The 27944-nt window shown below is 41.0% G+C and overlaps 1 protein-coding gene and 1 long non-coding RNA gene across 2 annotated transcripts in view; one reads left to right on the top strand and one right to left on the bottom strand.

Annotated features, from left to right (window-relative positions):
- LOC116384983 (uncharacterized) overlaps nt 1-2634 on the top strand; it is a 29982-nt gene extending 27348 nt beyond the window's left edge. The window contains exon 7 of the long non-coding RNA XR_004212840.1: nt 2417-2634. This is a non-coding gene — a long non-coding RNA (uncharacterized LOC116384983). The remainder of the gene's footprint in view (nt 1-2416) is intronic.
- A 7288-nt stretch (nt 2635-9922) lies between these two features.
- insig1 (insulin induced gene 1) lies at nt 9923-16822 on the bottom strand. Its single transcript, XM_031850408.1, has 6 exons — nt 16605-16822; nt 16123-16467; nt 14731-14855; nt 14340-14506; nt 13492-13591; nt 9923-11894 (listed from the first exon to the last, which is right to left on the bottom strand). The coding sequence occupies exons 2-6, from the start codon at nt 16451-16453 to the stop codon at nt 11865-11867; spliced, it is 753 nt and encodes a 250-aa protein (XP_031706268.1). The 5' UTR covers nt 16454-16467; nt 16605-16822; the 3' UTR covers nt 9923-11864.
- Between the last annotated feature and the right edge of the window lie 11122 nt (nt 16823-27944).

Raw genomic sequence — 27944 nt, 5'->3', positions numbered from 1 at the left:
TAGCAATAACATGCTGCTCAAAACTGTTGTTTTAATTTGTATTTGTGACACGCTGGAATTTAAACTCGAGTCTAAGCCTGGCATTATCCTGCGGGAAACATTCTATCCTTTACTTTTTCCACTTGTTAAACACAGGCTTTGTGCAAATTGCAAAGTAATTATCGTGAAGTTTTTTATTTTTTTTTTACCTTAAATATTTGTTTGGGGCTTATCTGCGTTTGCGTTCACAGCTCATATGCACACACATTCTCCAAATGCCACATCAAAGGGTCGAAGATGAAAAGTCTTTGGATCGTATTTTTCTTTAACAAATGCTCGCATCATTTAAAAAAAATCCTCAAATCTGCCTGAAACATCCTCTGCTACTATCTGATGGCAACGAGAGCTCTCACTTCGGCTGCTGAAGTAAAAGTTGGGAGTGAAAGATGTAATTAGACAGGCCACTCTCATGCTGCGATTGTTTCTCACTTGTGAGGGGAAGCGCAGATTAATGTTGAGCGCTAAATAAGCAGCAGACAATGGAAGCACAGACAGGCCGCTACCGCCTGGGCTTGGCCTCTAACCTCACAGCAAAACAGGGACGTCTGGAGGAAATGACACCATATCAGGCTCTGAATTATAATAAGAGCCTGTGCACTACAAAAGAAGGTACACATTCTAGCACGACAAACAGGCTTCAAAGCCCTATATTCTTGTTTTTCTTTTATTAAGTGACATATCTGGCACTAATTTACCTAGTTTACATTTTGAGGCTGCTTTTTAATTGGGAATAGTGTTTTTTTTTACGCACAAGAACTATATCTTTAAAAAGAATTGTGCTCGAAAAAAGGTGAAACACCAGTGTGCAGAAGTCCTCTTACTGTACTGTACTTTTTAAACAAGCTTTTAATACTCAAAACTATATGGGTATTTTTTGCAGTGTATCGTACATGCACATGATCCCACTATTGTGGTATTTTGATTCACTATTGTCTGTTCAGTTTTGACTGGCTTGTTTTGGACTGTGGTGGTTCCAAAAAAAAAAAAAAGGAAGACAAGATGTGTCCTGTTTTAGCAGAAGAATCAGTCACCATCGTTTGTTTGCTTCGCTTTGAGGATTTCTGTTTGACACATAAGTCGGACTTTGTGGTTTACTTGGTTGTGAATGAAAACACATTGTGGGACAGTATGTCCTGGTTGACTAAGGGTTAAAACTGTGCCGTAGCATCCAATTGTTTAGCATATGACTATTTATTTTTGAAATTCTTATTTACAGTTAAGTCTGTTTTATAAGCCTGGCTTTGTCTTACGTTTTTGGTAGCCTACCATTGCTTTGTTGTGAAGTGAAGCCCCTTCATATTCAGTCTTCAGGATGTTTGTTGTCTCTTAAATATTGAAAGACAATTTGAAAATTAAGCTTTTGTGATGGTAGCTGACTTTTGACCATTGTGTGTGTTGTTGTTTTTACCTCCATCTAGTCCTGTGCAGACGCGTTTAATTGGTTATATGAATCTACAATAATATATAATTTTTCTTGCTCGTAATGATCAAAAACTAACCAAATCAGTCTGTAATACTGTCGCTAAAACGAGGCTGCATGTGCTCATCAAGCAGGCCTCAGCCGCTTGTATTATAGGCGTGTGTGGATTTATTTAAGGTGAGCATGTGTACTTTTCCACATTTTGATAAAAGCCGTGGAGATAAAGACAGATATTCCTAAAAAAAAGGGGACCATTATCAACACATTTCTGTGCAACAAACCAAACCTGCTCTGCTATCCGCTCACATGTTGAACACTGATGCACTTGTTTTATTCTCTGCAAGCGTTAATTGAAATAATTTGCTCCATAACATTCAATTACTGACGTTAAAAAAGCCGAAGTCCAATCACTATTGGATGATGTGAAGTTTTGGAAAATTCTTGTTACCATTATTTGTAATTTGCCAACATGCGATCATCATTAACGTATTATCTTGACTATTGCTGCGTTATGGTTAAAGCATAGGTCGAATACAGTTTTAGTATGAATGTATTCTGTTATTGTTCATGGAAGCAGGACATATTGATTATCGTACATCTCATATCTGTCAAGTTCTTCTAAATAAGTGAATGCTTCAGTTTTCTTTCTCTTTGTTTATTAAAAAAAACACTGGGGGACCTCATCTGGTTTGCATGAAAGGGTTAATATTCCCTGTTTTTGAAAAAAAGAATCAATGCAGATAACGCACAGTTATGTGGTTCTGGTCCTATAAATCCTGCAACTGGGTCTATTTCATATTCACTTATAGCTCTACACCCCCACTCCCTCCTCATCCTCCTCGCGCTCACACATGTACACACCCCTCCTACTATAATAAATCGCATGCATTGTGCGCATGTGCCCTGTCCTTGAGTTCCTATAACCTATTTTTTTTTCCTCTGTATTTTCCTTGGTAGGATTGTCTTACACGTCAGCAGCGCTCAGTACTATGGAGTACTACAAAAGGTGACGCGCAGAAGGAGGATTTGTGAATGGACGCCGTGATGTGTGCCAGCTCACAGATCAGAGGGTGGTGGTGGGACCTCTGCAGATGCACCCTGAGCCCCCTGCACCCCCCTCCCCACCCCCACCCCGGCACCCCCCTTTCCTCCCTCCCCCGGCCACCACCCCTCCCCTCCCCCGGCCACTACCCCTCCCTCCAGATGAATGGGGATCTCGATATCAGCTCTGTCACCATGCAGGGGTCGAACCAAATCCTCCAGCTTCCTGTGCCTTTCAAACCCTGAAAGCAAGTCTCTCCTATTTGATGATCCCATATGATTTTTTTTGTTGTTGTGCTTTTGTGGGCCGGGAAGCTCGCTGCCCCCAGTTTTTCATCCCGGGTCAGCCAAGAGCATGGCAGCCGAATTAGAGAAGATTAGAAATGGGCCTAATTGTGTCTACACTGCAAAAAGTCAATCAGTTTAGAGAGACAATTAATCTAGTTTTACAAAAAAATAAAGAAAATTAGGATTTGGAGACAGAGTTCCACCTGCAGTGCCCCATTTTTATCCAGGAATTTTACAGAACGCGTAATGCGTTGAATATGGGAGAAATGGGTCAGATCACAAGAAATGTATGTGGGGAAAAAAGGAAATTTGGATTAAAAACAAATGCAATTATTTGATCGCATTGGGTAATAAAACGATATGGATATGTTTGCAGTGTAATACACAAACGTCTGCCTATTAGCAGGCATGCTTCATTTTTTGGGGGTCAAATGTTGCTGAAATACTGTATCTTACATGTAACTCCATGTTTGGGTTAATTACAAAACTTCTTTTTACTCTTCTAAAAGCCATAACATGATATATCATTTAGTTTGGCTTTGTATTTTAAGGAACATTTGGCATGGTGCGTCTCAAAGTCTAATGCATGTATTTTAGTTTCTGCTGCTGAATCTCCTTTACTCCACTATTTATTCATCATACATCACCGTACGTAGATGACGTCTATATCATTTTTTTTCCGTGAGTGTGAAAGTGTTTACAGAGAAATCCTCTGGAGCCGCCACGCAGCGGACTTTGGGGCTGTTGAATCTTGTGGTTTCAGCCCTTTATAGGTTTTAATAACTCTTAATCCGTCTGATCGGTCTGGCGTAGATAAGTCTCATTTGAATTGGGATTGTTCTTCAGGAGCGGCTCGTATTTCTCCACAGAAGTCTCAAACAGAGCTTAGCACAAACAACTGCACCACCCTGAGCGCAATTAAGGCCTCAGCTAAATTGGATGAAGGCTAATTGAATACAGCTGAGCTCACATCAGCAAACTCCTGAACGCATCACTGATATGAGGAAAACAGTCGCTGAGTAGTCACTGTTTTGTGTTTTTCCACGTTTCTAAAGGAGTAAATGTTTCTTAAAATAAATCAGCAGCACTCATCTGATTGTACATCAAACTATTTTTATTGAAGTCCATTGCTCATAAGATACAAACATAAATGGGATTTTAAAAAATAAAGTTTTAATTGAGTTGTGTTGTAGGAAACTTAAGCCAGACCAATACAGCACGGCTGCAAGTTTAGCACATTTAATATTGATTCCTGGTCTTGCCCAAGTGGAAAACATAGGTTTTTTTTAAGTTAATGATTAGTGTGTAAATTATAAATAGGCGTATTACGAGGCCAAGTTGGTCATATAACAGGTAAAGACTCATCAGGAGTCGGTTTGTTCAATTTCTGAATCTTTTATTTGAAAATGCGGAACTTAAAATCAAACTTCAGGAACAAACATGCTAAAATATCACAGCTCTGACTACGAAATAACACCAAAAGTAAATTAAAGTTACAATAATAAACCTAACACAAAAATCAGACGAGACCTGAAATATAATTATTGTAGGACATTCGACGTGAATTGCTTTACATTTAATATTGCCTCCAACTTTATTTATTTTATTTTGGAATTATTCCGTGATAAAGAGGAAACTACGGCCGATTAATTCACTTTTACTTTAAGAGGGGGTTAAAATATAGAAATATTAGCTCAGGGAAGAAGACGCTGACATTCGTGATCGTGACCCCTATAAGTTAAAGTGTTATTTCAATGTTAAAATAAACGTGTAAAAGTCATCAGCCTACGAGTTTGGCTTCCTAACTTTCCTCACAACGATTGTTTAAGTATGCATCAGGTAGTCCCTATCAGGTTAGTGTTAGACACTCAACTGGTGTCAGGCCCACGGTAGCCTATTGTTCGCATACTGTAGTGTCCCAGCTGGTCCGCAGGATTTTTCACGTCTTACTTGTGACTGCAAAGAATGAAATGCACGTTGGGTCTATTTCCGTAAGGTTAATGGGTTCACATTCTCCGCCATAAAGAACAAATAGGCTGCCATGCAACACGGGGGAGCCGGGGGGAACAAGGGAGGGGGGGGGGGGGGGGGGGGGGCCATTTATGAATGAAAATGTGCCGCAAAACAGATTTCAAAGAAAAAAAACTATATGTAAAAACGTGCACTTCATTCAGTCTTCCCTGATTACTCTCGCTCACTCGCTCACTTAGCCCGATGGGCCCCTAAAGTTTTTGGTCCCCTATGCTCCTGTGCGGGGTGGGCCCAGGATGCTTTACGGGTTTTGGATCGTCCAAATACCTCGTGCACCTGTCTCGCGCTCCTGTGAGTTTATGAGCAGGGAAGAACAAGTGAGAGAGAGGCAGGTGGAAAGCACTTGCTGGAGAATAAACATAGTCTGGTTTAAGCAGCAGGCAGGCCAGTGAAACGAGAGGTGGGTTTTCTTCGTCAGGTCACAAAAACATACAATATTCTATGTTTTAGTTTTATTTCTTTTAAAGATCGTCCCATGTAAATATCCTGCAAAACCAAATCACAACATCACCATTTTCCAAATATGCACGTTAAACTAGAAGGCTACATTTTCCAAATCCTATTCGCCCCCAATTAAGGCAACTCTTAAAGTAGATTCAACTTGTAGCCATCTTAGTTGATTTTAAGTTTATCCGGAAAGTTGCACATGTCAAACCAACACCCAGATGTGCTCATATCACAGCATAGAGTTCTAAAAGTTATACATTTAATTAAAAAAAATAAAGCCAGCATTTATGCTACAACTTTTTTTCTCTCCCGTTTATTTCCGTTTTCAGATTGGAATTCATTCTAAATGGGAGAAACAATTCATGTTATGCCTCTGTGTCCAGCTTGCAACTTTAATTATAGTGGAAGGAGGTCAGTCATAAGCGGTTTTTCGACCCCTCTCCCTGTGTGGCATCGCGCCCTGCTCCGGTTAACTGCCAAAATAGTGCTGGACTCCCCTGAAAGCGCCATGTGCGACAGAGTCCCTTTCACCCCGCGTGCACCTGAGTTGTTTTTACCCCCCAGCCGCGGATATGTTGTGGATTTGTCACTTATCAGGGGCCGGGCTGTCAAAGGCCATTTTAGGAGCAATAACTTTCCCAGTTGGATTTAGCCTGCCAACTTTGTGCGTCTCTCAGCAGCGAGATGAATGGGCTGCATGCCTGTTGCTTCCCAGAAATGTCTCTTACGCCTACTAATGAAGACTAATTAAAACATAACAAACATCGACCTTTAGTGCATCCTAAACAGGGCTGCAAGCATGATTTGGATTATGCAAATGAAGTCTACCTTCTTTCACAATATTCAAGTAGGGGACATATTTCTCAGACGTGTCCGAAAACAGACCAGCTTGTTTACACGTGGTGTAGATTTCTGCTCCACACAGCAGTTGTCTTGGCTTTTCATTTGTTCTAAATGATTGAATAACTCTTTCTTCATATTTGATATTTTGATATATATCTATGGGTTTCTTTTATACAATTCAAAGCACATACCCAGGCCTAGACGGAGCTAATCTTAAAATCAGATTGACAGATCACCTCTTCATATTTAATCATTTTATTACTCATAGAAATCTAAGGCAGAAGCATGGATATTGACCTGCGGTGTACATTTGTCTGTCCTGTACTGTCTGGGAGTTTTCTATAAAAATGCCAAGTTGTTGTGGTCTGCGTCTCGGGATATGATCATGTAATGGATATGCGCAGTTTAAATTTATTCCATTACCTTTTATTCAGTTATTATTACCACCCTGGTCGGTTTACAGAGTCTGATCTGGGCTGTAAGATGCACTGGGTGTGTTTCATTTACACTGGGACGGATTTGTTTCGATGGCATGCATAATGTGGCATCACCTGAGGTTTAGGCTGTCATTTTGTTATTGTCCTGCGGAGGAAGTAGAGGAATCAACAGGAATGGCACACAAGGCTAAGCATGCTGACTGAACTGATACATCCCAGTGAGATGTGAACTGTTGTTTACACTGTTGAAGACGATGCTGCATCTGTAGTCTGTTCCCTGTGTTTTTATGTACATGTTTTCCTTTTATGCCTTTGATTTTGGCCCTAAAGCACTGAATGAATGGACACAAAAGAAGAAGCTGGAAACAGAAATGAGAAAATGAAGAAAAGGTGTTAACGGATAATTACACCCTCAGCCAGGAATACGTAATGCATAGAGCAGCCTGAGACTGCCATTTGAATGGGATCTGAGAGGTAATTTGAGCTAAAATGGAGTCCACTTCTGAGCCACTCACTCAGCCCCCCCATGGCATCCACTGTAATTCATTATTCCTGGCCGGCACTGGGAGAGGCAATGAGCGAGGGCAGAGGACAGAGGACAGGAGTGGACCCAGCTCTGGTGTAATGAAGACTCAGTAGACCTAAACCACCCACCCACACACACGCTCAGTCTTTCATTATATATCACAGAGAGCAGCACATTAATGCCACTGAAGACCTTTTGGCAGAGAAATAAGAGTGTGCAATGATTTTCTCCACACTCAATCCATTTCATTGACCTTTTCCATCATGCATGTGACTCTGCCCCTCTCACTGCAGTGTGAGATAAATATTCCAAGAATAATCTTCCTGCCACTGTTTAATAAATCATCTTTTTAAATCTGAATTTTGATGTTCCTTGGTGGGTTCAAGAGGCTTTAAGGAAAATCTGTTTATTTAAAAAAATATATATATATATATTTCCTAAAATGTTCTTTTGTGTGCAATATTTGCATACTTGAACATACATTTTTTTAAACAAAATTTATAGAGCTTGTTATTTCAGATGAACTAAATTCTATCTATATTTTTGTCTGAAGTTGTCAGGAGGTTTATGTTCTCTAAATGTAGTCTTATTAAAAGTAGTTGGATGAATAGGTTTCTGCATTTATTGAGATCAGGCCCTGCAAGACATTTGCTGTTCCTTGTGCCTCCACTAGGGGTCCACAAAGGTCACGGTAATAATGTCCAGACAAGCTGAGAGGATAAATACCGTCATCTGGTGGTAACAAAAGCCATCACTACTGAGTAGATAGCACTGTAATCTACATAGTACCGCACGATGTACTTCTCTACAACATCCTCCCAGTCCTCTGCTCTTCAGTGTGTCTTTGTGCCACCTGTATGCATGCAACACTTGACAAGCACCTGCAGAGACTTTAAAATGTGTGTGTGACAGGAGATCCCTCAGACCAAGAAGTTAACTGCAGAGACGTCTGTTAAGGGGGGAGTCGAGCCACCGGCATCCACAGAGTCGGAAACTGCTGAGGGGTCCCTTAGGTGAGAAGGAATTATAGGATGTCTTTATTTCTTTTTATGGTTGTACAGGAATACTGCTTTTGCATTTATGACCAAGATTTTCTATCAAATTATAAATGTAAATGAAACTATGAAGAATTTAAATCACAGAAAAAAAAGTACATTAGTCCAGTCTTGAATATTAAAACGTTTACTCGGGTGTGATCAGCGTACTTCTTAATCACGCAAATCAATGGTTTATGCACTTGTGTAGCATTAGTTTACAGTAAGTTCAGTGATTCCTCCTTTTTTTGAGATATTGCCACATCAAATACACTCTCTAAACAAAATCCAATGGGGGAAAAGCTGAATGAATCCAGTGAAAGACATAATTTTCCACTTATTTCATGACCGACATGCCAATTTTCCTCAAGTAGCAAAAGCACAAATCTATATCAGCCTGTTCCATCCCTTCATTAGAGCTAAATGAATTTCCAAACCAATGCTTTCTAAATTGCTGCACCATTCCTTCAAATGGAGATATTCTGTAGATGTCTTGTACATCATTTCCCCACACATTTTCCATATACTGACATGTCTGTCTTTGGTAAACGTTGTGATCTCTTCTAGACTTTACCACTTGAACAGGGTTTGGCTGCACAGCATGAGTTTGTAATGGCTGACCCACTGGTGGGCCTCTGCTTGTAATCTTGTTCTAATTGAAGAGTTGTTAAATGTTAACATCACTGTCTTCGTGTTTACTGGCAGTTTGACTCGCTGCAACATAGCAAAAAGCTCAATAACCGCAATTTCAAAGACACAAAGGTGCTGCAAGGAGATGGAATTGAACAGTCTACCAGGAGAATCTATAGATGGCTCAAATCAATAGATCAGATGGGCCCGGGCCTGTCTCCTCGCCTTGAAGGAAGGACGGAGAGAGTGAGAGGAAGAGAGAGAGAGAGGGGGGGGGGGGGGTCTTTTGGCAACAAGGAGGCGCTCTAATGGAGTCTTTCAGTTTGCTGTGGCTGGAAATGAAAGGAGGTTGAAGCCTGGCCAATTATTCTGCCTGAGAAGAGGAGGAGACTGAAAGAGGAAGGAGAAGGGGAGAAGTGGCGTGTGGCGCTGGATCGTTGGCCTGTCAGAGGGAGAGATAGATAGATAGATAAATGGATGGATAGGGGACAGATTCACAGATGTATGGAGAGCCTCCCAGAACGAGGGGTTCATTCAGAATAGCCCACAGATATTGGCCCCACTCCCAGAAATTCCCCCCAGAGCAAAAGGTTAACTGTCAGTCCCCCGCTAGGTATAAATATAAGTCTGCCCTCCAGAAAGGCGTGTTCAGAGGGAGGGGGGGGGGGGGGGGGTTCCTCGTGAGCCCAGTGACGGACGGGGGGGGGGGGAGGTGGAGGTTTTTTTGTGTGTGTGGGGTGGGGTGGGGGGGAGATGCCCACCGAAGACATAATGGCTCTGGAGACTGACAGAGACCCCGGACAAAAGAGTGTCCTCATCCATTCAACTTGGCCGTGACAGCAGACACAACAAACGCCACCATCAGCATCCCAGAAAGCTCTGGTGCAATTGAGCTGCTGCTGCATTTGACACCCAGAAAAAAAAAAAAAAAAAAAAGTAAAAATCAGAGAGCCTTTGTTTTACTGAAGCTGCTGAGACGTGTAATTAGGCTAGTGTCTAGTACTCAGAGGTAGAATGAGGGAAGCTCAGCTGTATGTTAGTATCAGGTTCATATCACTAGTGTGATTAGTTGGTTTTACAGTTGGCGTCAATATGTCAGTACCGTACACATAATTCATCTTCTATAATAATCTAGTCTTAAATCCCTTAATCCAGTCCCATGTGTGAGTAACGACTATACGTTGACATCTTTATCAGGCGTTTATTTTTCACTTAAATCCATGGTAGCAAAAATGATACATGGCTGAAATATCAGACACACAGAAACTCGAAAACATCGACACAAAAAGGTGCTTCAACACCTCAAAAAAATAAAGCTTCCTCTTCAGTGAAACACACCTGAATGTAAGCAGATTCCACCTTAAGTGAACTGCCACAAAAAAGTACTTAAAAAAATAAATCAGGTTTCCTTTGACTAAATGTCACATCTTTTTTATTTCGTCTCTCTGGTGAGAGTCATTGGTTTTGACTCTGAAGGCATGTAATCTCCGACACAAATCTTGTTCACAAAAACAAAGATGTTATTGCTTTTTTTTTTTTAAAGTATCCTCACTGCATATACTTGCAACAAGTTATGTTTTTTTAGCCACTGTCAGAAATAATAAATAAGAATAATCGTCTAATGTATACTCTTGATTGCACTTAATCCTCTAGACCCCCAAACGCTAACTAACATACTGTAGGTCGAGTATGGTAATAACACCTTTCTGATCACATAGGAAAGCCATTAAACATAAGCAATAATGTCATGTTTGTACAAATGATAAAAACTAAACTGTTATAGTGACAAAAGCACTACATTCTATAATACACAGGCAATCACAGATTGCAAATCTTAAGAAATAATGTCCTGCCCCCCCTTTCAACCGGTGTACGTTCCCAATAGTTTGAATCTGAAGTGGGAAATAATGTGTATGATCACAAAGACATTTAACACCTGGTGACCACAGATGCTGGCAAAGGTAGTTCTAGTATACTCCTGGTACATTCTTTCAAAACACGGTCCACCGTGGTGGCTTTCTTCGCTCTGCTCATAAAAAACCCCCACAAATTGTGAATTTCCATCGTGATTAATGCCTTGGCGTCTTACTTTCCTTACTTAACAATCAGTCTGTGTGTTAGAAGAGGACAAAACAATGTACTGAAGGTCTCAGTGTAGTTCTCCAGACAATAGGATGTGATCTTGTTGCGAACATGGTGCCATTCACAGGTAAATGCGACCAGCCTTTATCTCATGTCGCCAGCACAAACTAATTGGCACTCTTGAACACATTTCCCGTCTCTCTTCATTCCATCAACCATCCTCCCGCACGTGCTCCAGTCACTTTAAAGTTCAACTGAGATGAGAGGATCGATGCCACTCTCGTGTCTTTACGGTAAATACGCACCAATGTGTTTCCGCCCTGCTGCCGGCTTTAGCTACATATTCAGCGTACAGATGGGACTCTCTGCAAGAAAGTCGTTTCCCAAATATTTCTTTTAACAAATGGGAAGAATCATTCATACAGTACATTTGGTTCTGGGTCATTCAAAAACTACAAAATAAATACTTAATTTGGTTTGACTGGGAACATACATCTCCCCTGTGGCCCCAGTGATGCAACAGAGGCCGCTGAACACGTTTCAATGCGAGAGTGGAGACATTTTCTTCTTTTGTCCACTCGTACAACATTTCCCTTTTATGATCATAATATATTCAGGCTTAAAAACAAAACCAGTCTTCTCTGCTAAGACCAGGACACATCCGCACTAAAAGCGCACACGCTTCCACTCCATGAACTGCAGAAAGAAACGTATTTCCAGCATTAAAATAAAAACCAGTTCACTTCAAAAAACAACAATAGAAAAAAAGGCAAACACTGTCCTCCTGTGTAGAGTGAAGGAAGCCTGAATGCTAATGGCGTAGAACAGAGGTGGGAGGAAGAGGCTGTTTGGCCACAAGGAGGTGCGGAGGACATGGCACGTTAGATGAGGGGCTTTTTTTCTGACCCGCACATTGTTATGAGAACAAAGGATGAAGTGAAAACAATGAGTCTTTTTTCTCTCCTGTTATTCTCCTCATTCTACACGTAACTTGTCCATCTTTACGTTGTCTGTCCTTCGCCCGGGTTTTCCTGCGTTTCCACTGTTCAGTCCATGTGGGGTTTCTCGACGCCGCCCTGAGGGGGAAAAGCAGAGAAGACGCTCGGTGTGAATAACACATCAATCAAAGTTCTACAGCAATTAGAGAAAACATTACAATAAGTGGAGTTGCAAAGTTGCTTACAAATTGGGTTACTTTAAGTGTATGGGTAGTGGCTGAAACCTTTTTATGCAAGAAGTGAAGTAGGTTTATGATCCTGACAGCGACAGGCGTCTCGCAAAGTATCGTCATAAAACTACTCTATTGTTCTGATGACAGGGAAGCTTAACAGCCTCAGGTGACTCATTTAAAGACATGAATTACAGTTTCCTTTTCCTGTAAACTCAAAACTGCAGCTTGAACCAAACTGTGGAAAATATCCAGATTTATGAACAAATCAGGACAACTTTTAGGTTTCAAGTTTAAAGACAGGAACATTTTTCTTTCAGTTCTCCTTTTTTGGAAGGTTTGATTCTTCCTTTGTTGTATAATAAGGGAAGCGAGTACTGCTTGCTCGACATGATACAAATGCATACTGCTTTTTGCTCACATATTCTCCACCTCTGACTAACTTCAAATAAGATTGTAAGATGATTCAGCTTTAAAGCAGATCAGTACAAGAACTAGACTAGTCTTTATTCTGCCTGTTTAATGCTGCAAAACAGACTTTCACTAGAACTGGCTTTAACCCAGAAGACTAAAAAAAAACAAAAAAAAAAAAAAAAAACTACTTTTGAGATGCAAAGTCTCATTTTCCTCCTGATCCTGCTCATAAGTGACCCACTGGAGCGAAAGAGAGAAAAACAAAACCACGAGTGCAGACTTGTGCCAACATTCCTCAGGCCTCATCACAAACAAAAAACAACAAGTAGCAAATGAGCCTCTGGTCAGCCGAGTCCTGACTGGCTCCGTGTCTCACCACGACTGTGAAAAACAACAGCCCTTAATCTGCTTTCACGCTTTCACTTGAGTCAAACTGAGGGAGTGACGGGACTCTTACTTTACAGACAGAATGAGGTGAGGCTTCTGGGCACAGCTTAATGAAGACATCAAAGCTGACTTGATGGGATAATTATGAAGGACGGGGAGGCGTCCAATGCACTTTGTGCAACTTTAAACCATTTTGACAATTTTATCAGCTGTTGTGGTTCAGTTTGGCATTTGCAAATAAAGCGTGTGTGGTGCGGAGGAGTTTTTTGAAGCAAAATTGGAAAAGCGCCTGGATCAAGAGTATCATGCGACTGTAAACTGGTCATTGTTTAAAGGAATAGTTCACCTAAAAAGCTAAAAGTCAAGATGCCAAAATGTGACACTCATTGTTTAACTTTTAGATGTTACACATAAAGAACTGCAAGCTAATACAATAATTTAAAAATGTCAAATAGATATTGAATGCAAATGTTCTGCACATGGAGGGCGTCACTTTTTTTTTTTTACCGCTAGGTCACTAGGTATGGGAATCAGATTATTATTATAATAAATAAGGAAAAAAATAAATAAATAATAAAAAACTAGCTGAAATGCTCACAAATGTTGTATTCACAAATTGAGCAATGTTTCAAGTGTCTTGAGAGTGACTACAGATTAGAGCCAGACTGATGTTGGATATATAATAAAATAGTTGCAGACATTACCATGGCAAGTTGGCGTCCGATGTTTCCCACGGTAACACCGCCTGAGAAGAATATGCATGGGAGCCAGGAGCGTACATACAAGAAGTCTGGAGACGTATACCTGAAAGAGAGAAAAAAAAAAACAACAAAAAAAGATTAAATCAGTCGTAATGATGTAAAGCAGGTTAAGTGAGCTGATCCTGACCTCCTCGGAGGGTGTCAAAAATAAACCCAGTTCTCTCCGAAGCTAAATAAGATGTTGAACGATAATCTCAGTAGAATGTCATGTCACAGAATAAGAAACAGACTCTTACTAACAGGAAAGACATCTTGAAAAGACACGCCAAAGACAGATCCGAGTGCAGAAAACAAACAACATCCGTCATGCTAGATAATATACTCATTTCTTCTCATTCTTCTCCGTTTCATCCTTGTAAAGTCAGTATGAGCTGCAGCTACCTTTTGAACCTCTTAACATGAACAGCAGTCACTTTTCTCAGCCGTGTATTTTTGATGGTATGCCACTGAAGCCGGTAGGGGGTCCCGTTAATTGTGCTCCCAGAGACAAGGGGACTAGCTACCTCAAGCCTTATCTGTCGCGTCTTTTTTTGATGGAATCAAACAGCTGAGAGTAATTCCAGGTACATTATCTACTTCATTCACACAAGGGTGGGGCTTTCCTCTACAGATATATAATTATCACTGAAACAAACAATGATTGTTGCGAGTGTAATATCAAACCAGAAAGTTGTGATGACAAAGCGCTGGTGATTAGTCATCGTTGACAGAATCAGTTTTGTTTCCTCAATAGGGAAAACCCTGGGCAACTTGTGTTCCCTCTGTGCAATGAATGCTATTGGATAACTTACTGGTAAACTCCATTGTAGACCAGCAGCTGTGTGAAAACAGTAGCTAGGACGGCAGTGGTGATGCCCAAACCGAAGCCGCTCCTGGACCGGTCGAATGTCCACCACAGGCCCAAGGACAAGGCTGCCAGCGTGAGGGAGAGCTGCACGTTGTTGTCAAAGTCTAGTTTCTGTGTTATCAGGCAGTTAAGGACAAAAATCAAACAGAATGACGCCAGCATACGATTAGTTCTTACTCAAATATTTGCACGACATGCAGAAGTTCCGTCACTTCTTAACGGTCATCCTGTTGCTTCAGATACTTTGTCCAAACTAGAGATAGAACTGTGCATTTGACATGTATTTTGAAATCGATATAATAAACAGCAGACAAGGCGAGTGCTTGAAAGGATACAACACTGGCGTGGTTGATGCCGACGAACACTGCGATGCACCTCATGACGCTGGCCCACTCCCTCTTGAACTTGTGCGGCTCTCCCAAATGGCTGTCGAGGCAGGGATACAGCAGGCCGACAACAGCTGTGAGCGGGAAACAAACGGACCCAAATTACACAAGATAAGCAAATCCTGTCGTGGAGCTGCTGCGTGGAATTACTTTAAATGCTGAACATGCACTTCCATAATGAAGTCTCATTTAGACACTTAAAAAAAAAAAAAAAACTTTAAAAACAAGAATAGATTATTTCAATTTGATCTTGTGAACTTTTTCTTTAATGCCGTTTGTTTGACGGTTATTTTTGATGGAATGCCTGGATTTAAATAAAGTTAAGCCCTAGTTTTCGACCAGACAGTGAAAAAATTGCTTGTTTTCTGCGAACATCAGTCCAAAATCCAAAGCGATAGTCAGTTTATCATTGCATAAGACTAATACAACTAGCAAATCCTCACAATTTAGAAACTAAAACCAGGTATTGTGTTTTTTCTTTCTGTTAAAATGGATTAGAATAATGGAAAGGACAAATAATAGTTCATGTAATTCACTGTAAATATTGAGTAGGATACTGTAAACACATATTTTACATGATGAAGACCATGAGCGACTTCCTACATGATACGCAGAGACATTAATTTGGATCAGATTAATGCTAACAGACTGAACAAATATGAAGCTGCAGTTCTACTTTCGTTTCTTTTCTGCCCCGTAGCACATGGTAAGAGGAGCAGACGATAAATCATGTTGTTTTCCCCCTTAGAGCTTCCCCACCCACTTCCTGGTTCCTAGCCTTAAAGTACCGCCCCCTGAGCTCACCCGTTATGACACGAGCCAATGAGCGCGCAGCTGATCTCGTATCCGGCTGTTGCGGCCAATCAGAGGTCGAAAATCAATAACATCTGTTCTAAGTCATTTTTTTTTATAACCGACTGCCAGACTGAACCATGAAGACTAGTATAGCATTAGAGAGGAAGGCTTGTATAATAGCCAACAATAACAAAGCCGAATGGTGATTCACAACCACACAGTAGCAGTGACAATAATATAAAAGTATTGTTTTACGTCTTAAACTAAAATGTACTTATTGTATAGCTTAGTGTGGTGTTGCATGTAAATTAACCCCACAGACATGATTTCCAGACATTTTAGCACCCATTGATGATTCTGGAAAATACCGACTTTATTTTTCTTTATCCTTCTGTCTTTATATGGAAGAAACTACTGCACTGTAACCCCTCCCGTCCCTGCATTCCTTTGTCTCAAACTTAGCAGCAAACTAGGACAAACTGCTCTCCACGACTATTTATAAACACACAAATTCACATTTATTTTCGCAGCGTGTTGTCCACTCACCGGCCCCTGTGCCGCAGCACGGCGGGATCCACCAGGCAGACGAAAACAAAGTTGTCATCACCTCCTCGGGAAACAGGGTGACATGTCTTTGTATCTGCAGCAAGTTGAGCACCAGGGCGAGGAACGCGCCGACGGTGAAGAGGACGAGACCCCGGCGGATCAGGTTGGCCGTCCGGACGTCGTGCAGAGAGCCGTAGGCATTGCTGAGCACCGAGGTGATGATGGACATCATTTCTTCAGCTTTGGATGCTAACCAGTTAGCTCCGGATGAGTGTTTAGTTTCAACCCTTGCACAGGAGCAGCTCCAGCAGTGCTCCTCTAGTCTGGGCATTTGGCACTTCAAGGCTGGAGGAAAGTTGGATACATTTGTGACAACATAGATACATTTAGCTCGCAAGCAGATAGATTCAATGTTGCATAGATAACGAATGGTTTCCCGCCCCCTGCTACAGGAGAAGTAGCGAGTGAAGGCTGGTGCTTACCTCGATGTCAAGATGTCTTCAGTTATGGTTCTGGTGCCGCCTCGGCAAATGATTAAGCCGGGATCCCCTCCTTGTTTTCCTGCTCGTTGCAACAAGGACCGCAATCACGCTGTTTGTTCACATCATCGTTAGCACCCAGACAGAGAGAGAGCGAGAGAACGCAGTGTTGCTCCATTCCACAGCACAGAAGCTCATACCCAGGGTTCTCTGCAGAAAACAATCACAGCTGTGTCGGGTGAGAATCGGCAGCCAATCAGAGCGCGGCGGCTGATATGACGTGGCGCCACCCCACCGCCCCCTCGTCCGGGACGGACGCACAAACCAGGAGGCTGGTGAGCAGAAGTGAAAGTGTAAACAGAGAAGTACTTCAAATGGCGCTCAAACATAGGGAACTATAAAGGGCATTTGAAGAGATGTAACAAAAGTTCATCTATTGGATATTATAAGAGCAGACATACAACCAAAGAAGCCCTATAAATCATGCTAAACTCAGGACTGAAAACAGCTGCAATAGAGATCCATAATGGGCTCATGCTAGATTATTATTTAAAAAAAAAAGGGAAATATGTGTTTACCAGGCTAAAAGCAGAATTCCCTGTTGAATAAATGCTCAAACTTTTACAGATCTTGTCCAAAAAAGCCAACTATTCCAATCTCCTGCACAGGTTCCCTTTATATAGGCAGCTTTGGGAAATGGGATTAGAGGCACAACTTTGTTTTTCTTTCTGTTGTTGATATAAAGTTGTTGAATTTTGGCTCAGGTTAGAGGAGGCGTGGCTTGCCTGCTTGCAAAGAGGTGCATGCAGGGAGGTTCATGTAGGCTAACTGCACGTCAGTCACAGATAATGTGAAAGGTTCAGTCTTCCAAGGACCGACAGCAACATGGAAACGTGTTTTGCAAGAACCAGTGTGACCCAGGGGTATAGTGCAATGCAATAACGAAACCTCCCCCCATTGCATACGTGCAGCAAAAAACATACATCTATAGGTGCATTTCGTTTTTTACTGTGCCTGAGGACATGTAGAGCAAAAAAAAAAAAGAGACTGCATCTAGAATCCAGTTATGTCAGTTTTTCTTTTAAAAAGTCCCCTACTAAGTCATATTTACTTAACATCAGCTGCTGGCACTTTGTACAAAGTAATACCATGGTTGAATCATTTTTGTTTCATGCAAATTGACTTGCAAAATGAAGTGATGCATCATGACCTACAGCAAATGTTTGGTAAACAAAACAGAAAGCTTATCAATCAGATAGCATTCATTTTCAATTAAGAATTAAGTTTAATTAAACTCCTTCGGTGTAATTAAGCCGCTGATGTCTCAGGGTATTGTATTTATTTGGTGCTAAAATGAGTTCTGCACCAAATGGGGGAACTAGTTTCTAGTTGTCACCCAGTGTTCAGCTTCAAAGCCTTAACCCAACTGCTGAATTTATCTCTCTCAATGGCTGATTTGATGTGCCATGTGGAGGAAAACGATGCCCCCATTACTGGGAATATTGACAGAAAACATCATGTAACTATAATGAAAGCAGACATGGGAGCATTACAAGCCCACCAGACGTTTTAGCCACGCTAGCAGCATGGCTCTATGGCAATGTCAGTCTGTCAGTACATTGCTTTGGTCCAGACTGAAATCTCTCAACAACTATTTCATGGATTGCCGTGACATTTTGCACGTAGCATTCATGATGTGATGATGTATCCTAATGATTTTCATGATCATGAAAATGATTTTCATGATTCCCCAACATAGTGCCACTTTTCTGTGGCACCATGCGGTTTGAACTAGTGAGTGTCTCTACAACCGTGGGAGGGATTGCCATGAAATTTGGTGCACACATGAATGTACTGTACTGTACTTTGTGTTTAGTGCGAATTGGCAAATGCTGGCGTGCGAACATGCCAAACTGAGATGGGGAACATAGTAAGCATTGTTCCTGCTTGGCATCAAAATGCTAGCATTGTCATTGTGAGCAACTTAGCATGCTGATGGTAACATTTAGCTCAAAGCCAAGGGAGTAGAATTTGGTAAGGACAGAAAGGACATGTCCATACGAATAATCCAGTGACTACCGAATGTTCCCTGGCAATAATTTTGGTTAAAAACTGCTCTTATACAGATGCAAATGAATGGGGGAATAGAATAAACCAAAATATTTCTAGTCTGTCAACTAGTATTAGGGCCACTGTTAGAAAAAAATAATAATCTGAGATTTAGAGAATCAAGTCACAATATTGGAACGGAGGATAATAATGAGTCTAGTGGGCCAACGGGTTGGACAACGCACCTGGGGTTAAAATACCCAGGAAAACTATAAAAAATAGTGAGCAACATGGATTTTGAGTGTGGATGGGCAAGTTATTAAACACTAACAGAATCAGGTTTAGAGCAATTTATTTATTATAAACAGTTCTTCACAAAAACAAAACAGAGTGTTATTGTCAACTTGCCACAGACATTAGAGAAGAAATGAAACCGATCGACAGTAAAACACCTCAGAATCTTTATGAGCCAGACATATACGGGCCACCTGAGTGCAGGTGCTTCCACACATGCTCTTATGCCAATAAAACCACACAATAGCGACTGAGATGAAAGTTCACACAGTTACCACATCACCGATATCGGAACCCATCGGCTATCGGTCTGACGACGGCTAAGTCTCTGTGGGCAAGGGGCTATATTGACGGCGACCAGTACACTACCTTGTTCGTCTGGTAGGAACACTAGTGAAAAAAAACATATGGGGTCTGAGCATGGGGCTGAAGTGAGATAAGCAATACAGAAAAAACACAGTTGGGTCCAACATTTTTATAGGTCGTCCACCTATTATATTCGCTGGGTCTAGTACGAATCCATGTTCAAAATCAAGGTGTAGATGCAGTAGTATACAGACAAAACAACACTGGCTATGACAACCTTAAAAGGACAAATTAGAAAACCAGTTAGTACATATAGTACGAAGCTTACTAAATAACACTGTTTTGTTTGTTTACATCAAACACAATCTGGCAACACACATGGCTCCACAGTTAATGCTACCTCAAACAGCAGCAGAATGTTCAAAGAAACTACAGTACAATGTAAGCCATCACACACACACACACACACACACACACATACAACTGAATGAATAAACTACAGGGTAACGTTTACCTCAGTGGGATATCAACTCCCAATGCCTTTCCTGTGGTGAGCTCCAGCACAACAGCTACCTAATGTATATTTATAAAATGTGGTGTTTGTTGTGTTTTTGTCTCTTTGGGGCTGTTTTCAGACTCCAGGATGTTTCCCACTGAGAATGAGAATGAGGCTGTGAGCTGCACTTTATAAGAGGTGGTGAAGTTAACATTTGTGTGTACAATAAAACAAACAGCGGTGAGATTTATGCCTCATCAGAAGCGTTTTAAGCTACTTTCAGTTTTCAACCTTTCGATGAAGACCAATGACAGCTTGTTCCCTAAACTTATCCCAAACAACCAAATTTCTTTTCTCAAAATATTACAACTTCTGAGCGAAAATCACATCTGTAGGAAATGTTTTGAATGTGCAGAAAGTTTTGAACGGTGGCAAACATCTTGAAGAAATACACATGAGCTGTTACACTCCGGGTATTTATAAATGAATTGCATGAATATATCATTGATGGGAATAGGTTCCGCATGCGCTTGTTACTTCCTCAAACAAAGGACACAAAAGAGGATGGGAGAGTAAATCACGCCTACATGTGTGTTGATTCAGCAGAACTTGATCTGAATGCAAATTTGAAAGCAGTACAGAGTGCCTGAGAGCCTTACTGCGTTATATTGCATTACATTTTGAATTGTCACCTGCTGCCCAAATTATGACCCCCCCCCGCTTAATATGTTTAACCACCGCCCTTGCTCAAAGCACTGCTGTGCCTACGTACAGTTTCCCAGACCCACCAGCATGACTGTCGACTTGTGTCCACAAACAGTGATGGCAAATGTAGTGGAGGGGAAGCTACTTTATTCCAGAGGCTTTCACATTATTAACCATGTCATCACACAATTTAAAAGATAAAGAAGCTTTTTTTTTTTTTTTTTTTTTGCCCCACTATAGCAGCTTCAGACTGAGTGTTTGAATGTTTGTATTTCATATGGATATATAAGTCATATTAGAGGTATTACAGTTTCCAGACGGCACATTCAAATTGACCGAGGTTAAATTGGTTCCACTTGAATAGAATGAGAAAATGCCACTTCTAAAATGACAGTGATAACTGAATGGTTAAATATAAATGTCACAGCTGCACTCCACTGGAGCAGTTTCACTATTTTGTCCCAAACAAGTCAAGCATGAAAGTATATTGAGGGGTTGAAAAGTTTGCATTTGTCCCCCCCCCCTGTCTTATTTTCTGAATGCTTGTGTTGGTGTATGCATGAGACTTGAACAAATACAGCATATCTTATTGGATGAGAAGGCCTTTTAACCATCTGTAAAGGTTTCTTTTTCTTCCTCACTCATTTCATAGGACGCTTTGATGTAATGGCATACATCCTCAATCATGACCTCTTTACAAACACGCCGTTGTGGTTCTAAACCGACATTTAGAGACATTCACTTTGCTGCAATCCATAGATAATGACATCAGTCATATTCACTCTATCCTAATTTCAGTGGTCCATGTGGTTAACACAGATAAATCGCCAGAGCGTCACAGTTTTGCAAATGGGGAAAGAAGGTCAAAAGGAGAAGGGTGCACGTACGGTGAGCTCTCCAAGGCCCCAAAACTACTGCACCATCTTAGTAATCCAGCAATAGTTTTCCTCTCTGCTTCAGTGAGTGTGTTGACGGTCTATGGTGTGTGTGTGTGTGTGTGTGTATGTGTGTGCGTGCATTCCCCAAATTAATAAATATCTCTCTGTCTAATTCTCGACAATCTAGACGCCTGAGGGTAAAACACTACAGCAGTGAGTGTGTTAGATATGTGTGACCTGAGACCGCTTCCACACAGGAAGACACATTAGTAATCTTATTAATTACTGAAAGATGGAAAACCAGCTTAATAGAGAAAAATGGCGATATCTTGTGGGAATTTAGATCCCTAATGTCGTTTATTGTGCTACCACTGACAGTAACATGTGCATTAAAGTGGAGGCTGAAATTACAAGTCGTATGTTAGCTAATGCAGAGCCATAACAACCATGAAAATGACTCGGCATATAGCAAATAGCTCCTAGCAACCGGCAGAGCTGGCACTGGCATTGAGGAGGTTTCAGCCACATCAGAAGATAAAACAGGATGCTGTGACACTTCAAATGAATAGCAGATCAAGCGTGCCATAGATTACGCTGTTAGACTGGGAGGGATTGAATTATAGCTACAGGAAAAGCCTGCTGGTAAATTGATCTGTCAAACTCAAGCTCGACAATTTCTTTCCTCAATCTTGTGTGAAATTATGAGGGAAAACATCCTAATCCGTCCTCTCGGAGGGTTGATTAAGACGGAAACGGTTTCAGTGTTATCCTCTTTATTCCTTCTAGTTCAGGTGTCAAAAATCATTGCGTTTATTCCTCTACTAAGTGCTAAGATACTTCACATTTTGAATTGTTCAACCCTTGAATAAAGAGGGCACATTCATGCAAATGCACCATAGGTAATGACAGTATCCATCCCTTTTAATCACTCGGTAAATAATCCAAAGTTCGCTCAAAATGTTCGAACCCTATCTTCTTCCTTTCTCCAATACCGCTGCTTCAATGCATTCTGGGTACTCTGGATTCACACATCTCGCTCCCTGTGCCATGAAAGATGAAAGAGGTTTCTGCGGTATGGAGTGTATCAAGCAGCTTAACAAAGGGTGCAATAAAGGCCCCGACTCTGCAGCCCGAGGGCGTGGCACCAGGATGCAGCCTCTTTGTTCTTCAGCGTTCGGGTTCAGAATTGTTTCAGAGCAGCTCACCTGTTTTCACAGCCAGGTCCGACACTTACCCCCCCACACAGCATGCCTATATTCTGGCTGTATTACGCTAAAACAGAAACAATATGTTGTGCTTTAAGGAATGATAAACACATACTAAATCAGAGCAAAACACTCTGCTGCTATTCAGTGAATGAAAATGTTTCTATCTCACAGGCCTTGTCTTTCATTCAATGCCCTTTGAAGGAATAGTTCAACATTTTGGGAAATAGGAAAGCTGTTTGCACTCTTGATGCTAAGCTAAGCTTAGCTAACGGGCTGCAGCCTTATATTTAATGAACAGACGTGAGAGTGGTATCAAACTTATCATCTAACTCTCTGCAAAATAGCAAATAAGCTTATTTCCCAAGTTGTTAAAACTAGTCCTTTAAGATGACGCGCAGACTTCACTATGTGTCTGTTATGACAAACTGCCTGCTGCTCTTATCATCTGTGATTTTCCCATTGTCAAGTTTATTTCTGCCGTTGACCTTTTAAAAGCTATTTCACTTTAAAGAAAAATTCTTGAGTTTGTTATCTGTCTTCAAAGGAAATTGCACAAAGGTGATAAGTACTGTATCTACAGCGGGGCTGCTGACTGTACTTTATGTTCTTCTGTGCAACCTGGTAAACGAATGACTCAACACCACAATCTCAGAACTTACCACAATGGTAAGTCAACACTTCTTTCACCATATCACAAAAACTGAACATTATAAGCTCCACAAAGGTTATATTTTTTTGCATGGCCAATGTATTGGGCTGCTTTAGATTACAGCATGGGTGTTCGTGATCCTGCCCCCCCCGGCTGTATATGTGGCATATTTAAACAAAAGCTCTATTCAAGTCAGCCACACTAGAAGTGCCCATGAGCAGTACAGCTCAAACAGCCAATCAGCATCCCAAATGACCCCCGCCTGGCTGCTCAGGTGTCATTCTCGACCAATAGCAGCCGCTCCCTTGTTGGGTACATCTGTGTGTGTGTGAGAGAGAGAGAGCAACTGGACAATGCTCCTAAAATACACCACACATGGTTTTTCTGCAGTACAGTGATGTTTCATTTGGTGAATTTGAACACGTTTCTCTCCCGGCCGACCAAACAAACAGCACGGAGATAGAATGTAACGGTGATGTAATCCTTTGGCGCATCCAGGAGCAGCTGCTTCACAGACGGTGACTAATAGGACAACTCACTATGACAGCAGCCATCCATGGTGACTTTGCCGGGATTTGGGCGCATGACTTATAGCTGATAAAACTCATTCAGTTGAAATGTCTTTAACAAAAACTCTGTCAGTCATTAACTCCAAAGCTCCGGACAGGGTCACCTTATTTATCATGATTAAATCAAGGGACATTGACTTAACTGCCCAAATTCAATGCAGTAGCATTATTCAAATCGACCTGCTGTAACAAAGTTTGTTTTGTTGTTTGTCTACCCTACTTGTACTTTTTGGACTATTTTTGAAAATCAGCCATTTTACTTTATACTTTTTATCACAAATAAAGTATTTAACGGGATAAAAATGGTCCAATAATGAAATAAAATTAAGGATCAAGTCCTGATCGATTATGGTTAAATCTCAGCCTATCCTAAATTAAACATTCGGCTATTAACAGGTTGGTTAGTTACAGACACTTAGGCTAACGATACCTGGGGATTCAATCCAATAGATATCCGGATAAGCAATATACGGCCACTGTGTTGGGTCATTGTTCCACTTGGAAGGAGAAAGATTGAAGGGGAATGACAATGTTTCATTTATTAAGGTATCGCGAATGCTCAGGTTTATGCAAGATGTTTCGCAAAAATAATCATTAAAAAAATATACATAAAAACATGTCAAAATTACATTTCAAACACACGGCAAATTTCATTTAACCTTTATCCCCCCAAAAAAGGGCAAAGAACCTGAATGTGCCGGGACAATAGACTGTATATAAGAAGCTGCGACACAGACCTTCAGCTCTTGACATCCTCTCATGATGACAGACTGAACACTACAGTTACTCACTGTCTCCTCTCAGGGCACAAATGGTAGGCCTCCTACAAGACAGGAAGGGGCGGGGCTAGGTGTTTAGCATGCTCATGCTCATTACACACTGCACCTTTAAGTTTGGCATCATGTATAGGCATAATCTATCTGAATTAACCACTGATTTAGGCTAATGCAACACCTGGTGAGCACATCAAACGCACCCAAGATGTGAAGCGAACATGTGCACACTGGGTCTGCTTAATGCTAAACCACTCATGGTGTGTCTCCTATGGTGACTTCTACCTTTAGTGAGGCCTTTCTGCTGTTTTTGACAATAATCCCTGATGTGGCTGCAGAGCCTCATTCAGCTCAAAACGTTTTGAGTTTGAGGAGCGCAGTGGGACAGAGGTGGTTTCGTGGAGTGCTTTGCATGCAGGAGCAGGGGAGTCTAATTTGGAGCAGATTGACGCGAGTAAGGCCCGACGTTACACAACAACACGCTCACAAAGCAGAACGTGAAACGTGGCTTTATCTGTGGGGAAGTTGCGCAATCCAACCCTTTTTTTGGTGTGTTTGTGGCGGTTTTTCACGGTGTTTATGGGCTACAGATCCGTGTTGTCTACCGTGGCGATTTTTTATTCTGCTGGAAAGAAGCGTCGGGCTATTTACTTTATGTGGCTTAATAATGTTTGTTTGTCGCACGCGCCCTGGTTAAATCCAGTAAAGCTACCCTGAGGAAGGCGGTTGCATATTTACAATTGATAGTCAGTTGTTTGCGCAAGTGTTTTCTGTTTGGAAAAATGGGTTAATGATGCTGATATTTAATGCAATTCATTTTGAAGCGTAAAGATGCTCCTTCATTTAACAGCGGGAAATATATATATATATATATATATATATATATATATATATATATATATATATATATAATGTAACCCACTAACTTTTATTCAATGTACTTTATCACTGAGCAAATGTTACTTTTTACTTTTAAGTACATTGTTACTAGAATTTGTACATGTTACATTTGTTTTAAAGTAACAGCTCTTTTACCTGAATATAATATGCTACATTAAAAGTTAAGCCAACCGGCTTAATTTACAGTATAGGCCTATGGTGATAATTATCGAGCCTGAGAGCTGCGAGGCTAAGCTAAGCTAACTGACTGCTGGCTATAACTTCATATAACGGACAGATATCAGAGTGGCATTGATCATCTCATCTGATTCTCTGTCATAAAACGATAAAACACATTTCCCAAAATGTCAAACTATTCCTTTAACTGTCCAGAATGAATGCAATAGCACAATGTTGATTCAATTTAAGGCTTATTTGTATTTGTAATGTTAGTCACTTCCTCTGTTGAAAACAAGTTTTATTGTGTAAGCATGGCATGTTTACAGCCACTCTCTTTGCCGAGCACCGTTTTAAAGTGTATTGCTTTCGATCACACCACCATAACCTGAGGCAACCTCTACCTGAACTGTCTTAAATGTAATGTTTAACATGGTAGCCTCATAGCACGGGACGTGCTGAACACCCTGTTACCAAAGGGGGTTAGTGTGGGGAAAAACAGATGTCCAAGTTAAAAAGTAAACCCGCCTTGTTTACTGTTCTCAGGCGATTTGCACTTGACCCAAAAAACATTCCTACGGTGTTTGGATAGACTGCAACATACTTTGGAAAAGTATGTTGGGGGTTTTGATGTAAATATTACAGAAAACCTGCGTAAATGTAGTACTTCAAATGAAAGTGTAACAAAATACAACATATACAACTTGTGTCATTTGTACAGTATGAAATAGTTGAACACAGGGATGGTTTCTAAACATTTATCTCAAAAGGTTAAAGTAAAAGTCAACAAGGAAAAATTTGCACCAGAAAACGAATTGAAACTGATGATCTCCTGCTGTTTCACAGTCTTTGACTTCACGCCAAATCTGACAGCTAAAGACTCACTGACATCATGCGATTGTCAAAGTCACAGGATTGGCTGGAGATTTGAACGCCGTGTCCCCTACAACTGTCCCACCATTGTCCTTGTTGGCCTGCCCTGCACTTGACACAGATGAAGCCTTGATGCATTGTAAGCATGTGCTTCTCTTTTGTTTTCAACGGTGTGATCAGCCTTGCATCAGGGCACTGCTTTTCAACACGCTGCGGAGGAGATTTTCAAGTGACCATATTTTATGGTTGATCACAAAGCATAAAAAAAGCTTCTTTTGTCAAACTGTGTTTGCAGAAGGACATGGTGGTTCTTGACTCGGAAGTCAGAAATGGATTTCTAAAGAAAACAATCTGAAAATATCCCATTACCCTCCTTTTAAAATACAGCACTGTGATCAAATATAAATAAATCAGCTGCAACATTACAATTACAAGATGGCTTATAATTAAACATAAAAACATTATATTATCAACACGCAGCATACTGGATGCTGTCATTGATAGGTTTTATGTAACGCTTAACCCTTCCATTACATGTTCACTAGTTATCACATTCCACAGTGTTCTTATCCATACCTACATGTTGTTATTGTACTTTTGTATTACTGACAGGGCTTGCAGTTATTGCTGGGTCACTATAGGACACAGGCAGTCTGTATATGGCCGATCTATTATCTCTGATAAGTTAGAATAGTGATAGTGCCGCAGAATGCTTGGCTTTATCTGAGGTAAAAGGGAAAACGCCCCAGGCTTTATCTGGGAAACACGACTCCAAACACCGCAGGACAGGATGTGTATGGCATTTTATGGTGGGGTATCAAGTAATTGTATTTTCAGTCATGGAAGTTGTTGCTGTCTCTTCTGTTTGCCACAGTACATGCAGTAGTGCAGTATCCTCCTAGTGGTAGAAATGGGTACAGCATAGAATGAGCTTTTTGCACCAGCAGATGGCACACACATAACAGTCAATACAGGACTATTTGAACTCTTGCATGCTCTCAGTATTTTTCCAACCACAACATCAAGTAAGATCACATGTTTACATCCGTCTCAGACCGTGGTGGAGGTGAGTGATTCCATGACTTTCTTAGCATTTGAGTTGGTAGCCTCACTGGAGAATCAGGTCAGGTGAAGTACTTCCTACTCATCATTTCCAAAATAAGATACAATACTGTGTTGCTATGGCATTAGGGGAAGAAAAAAAACATGTCCTTCAGCTTACTTATAAAAGGAAATGTAAACTTTCACATTAATTTAAACTTTGTGACACTCACAGACATCTAATACACAAGCTAATTAAACATCAGCATGCTGGCTGCTGAACCATAAATTGGAAATTGGAGAGGCAAAGAAGGTCATCCGGGGACATTCATTGTCCAAGCGTTGTGTATTTCTTCAGTAAGTGGAAGCAGACATTTTCAATGTTGAGCCAAGATCACCCTCGGCTCATTTTAAAGATTCCAGCATGGGTCCGCTGAGGAGACGGA

The sequence above is a fragment of the Anarrhichthys ocellatus genome, unplaced genomic scaffold, assembly GCF_004355925.1.
Source record: "Anarrhichthys ocellatus isolate YVR2014 unplaced genomic scaffold, GSC_Weel_1.0 scaffold10, whole genome shotgun sequence".
In the NCBI taxonomy this organism is placed as follows: domain Eukaryota; kingdom Metazoa; phylum Chordata; class Actinopteri; order Perciformes; family Anarhichadidae; genus Anarrhichthys; species Anarrhichthys ocellatus.
The sequence above is the reverse complement of the archived record's forward strand: the minus strand, read 5'-3'. Positions and strand labels throughout refer to the sequence as shown.

Bases quoted from the DNA above. Each gene is read 5' to 3' on its own strand.
- insig1 (XM_031850408.1), bottom strand. From the start codon at position 16,453: ATGCCCAGACTAGAGGAGCACTGCTGGAGCTGCTCCTGTGCAAGGGTT. The intron at 14,507-14,730 runs GTATCCTTTCAA...CTGATAACACAG, and splicing joins GCATCAACCACGCCAGTGTT to AAACTAGACTTTGACAACAA. The intron at 11,895-13,491 runs GTAATGTCTGCA...TTTCCCCCTCAG, and splicing joins TCGGACGCCAACTTGCCATG to GGCGGCGTCGAGAAACCCCA.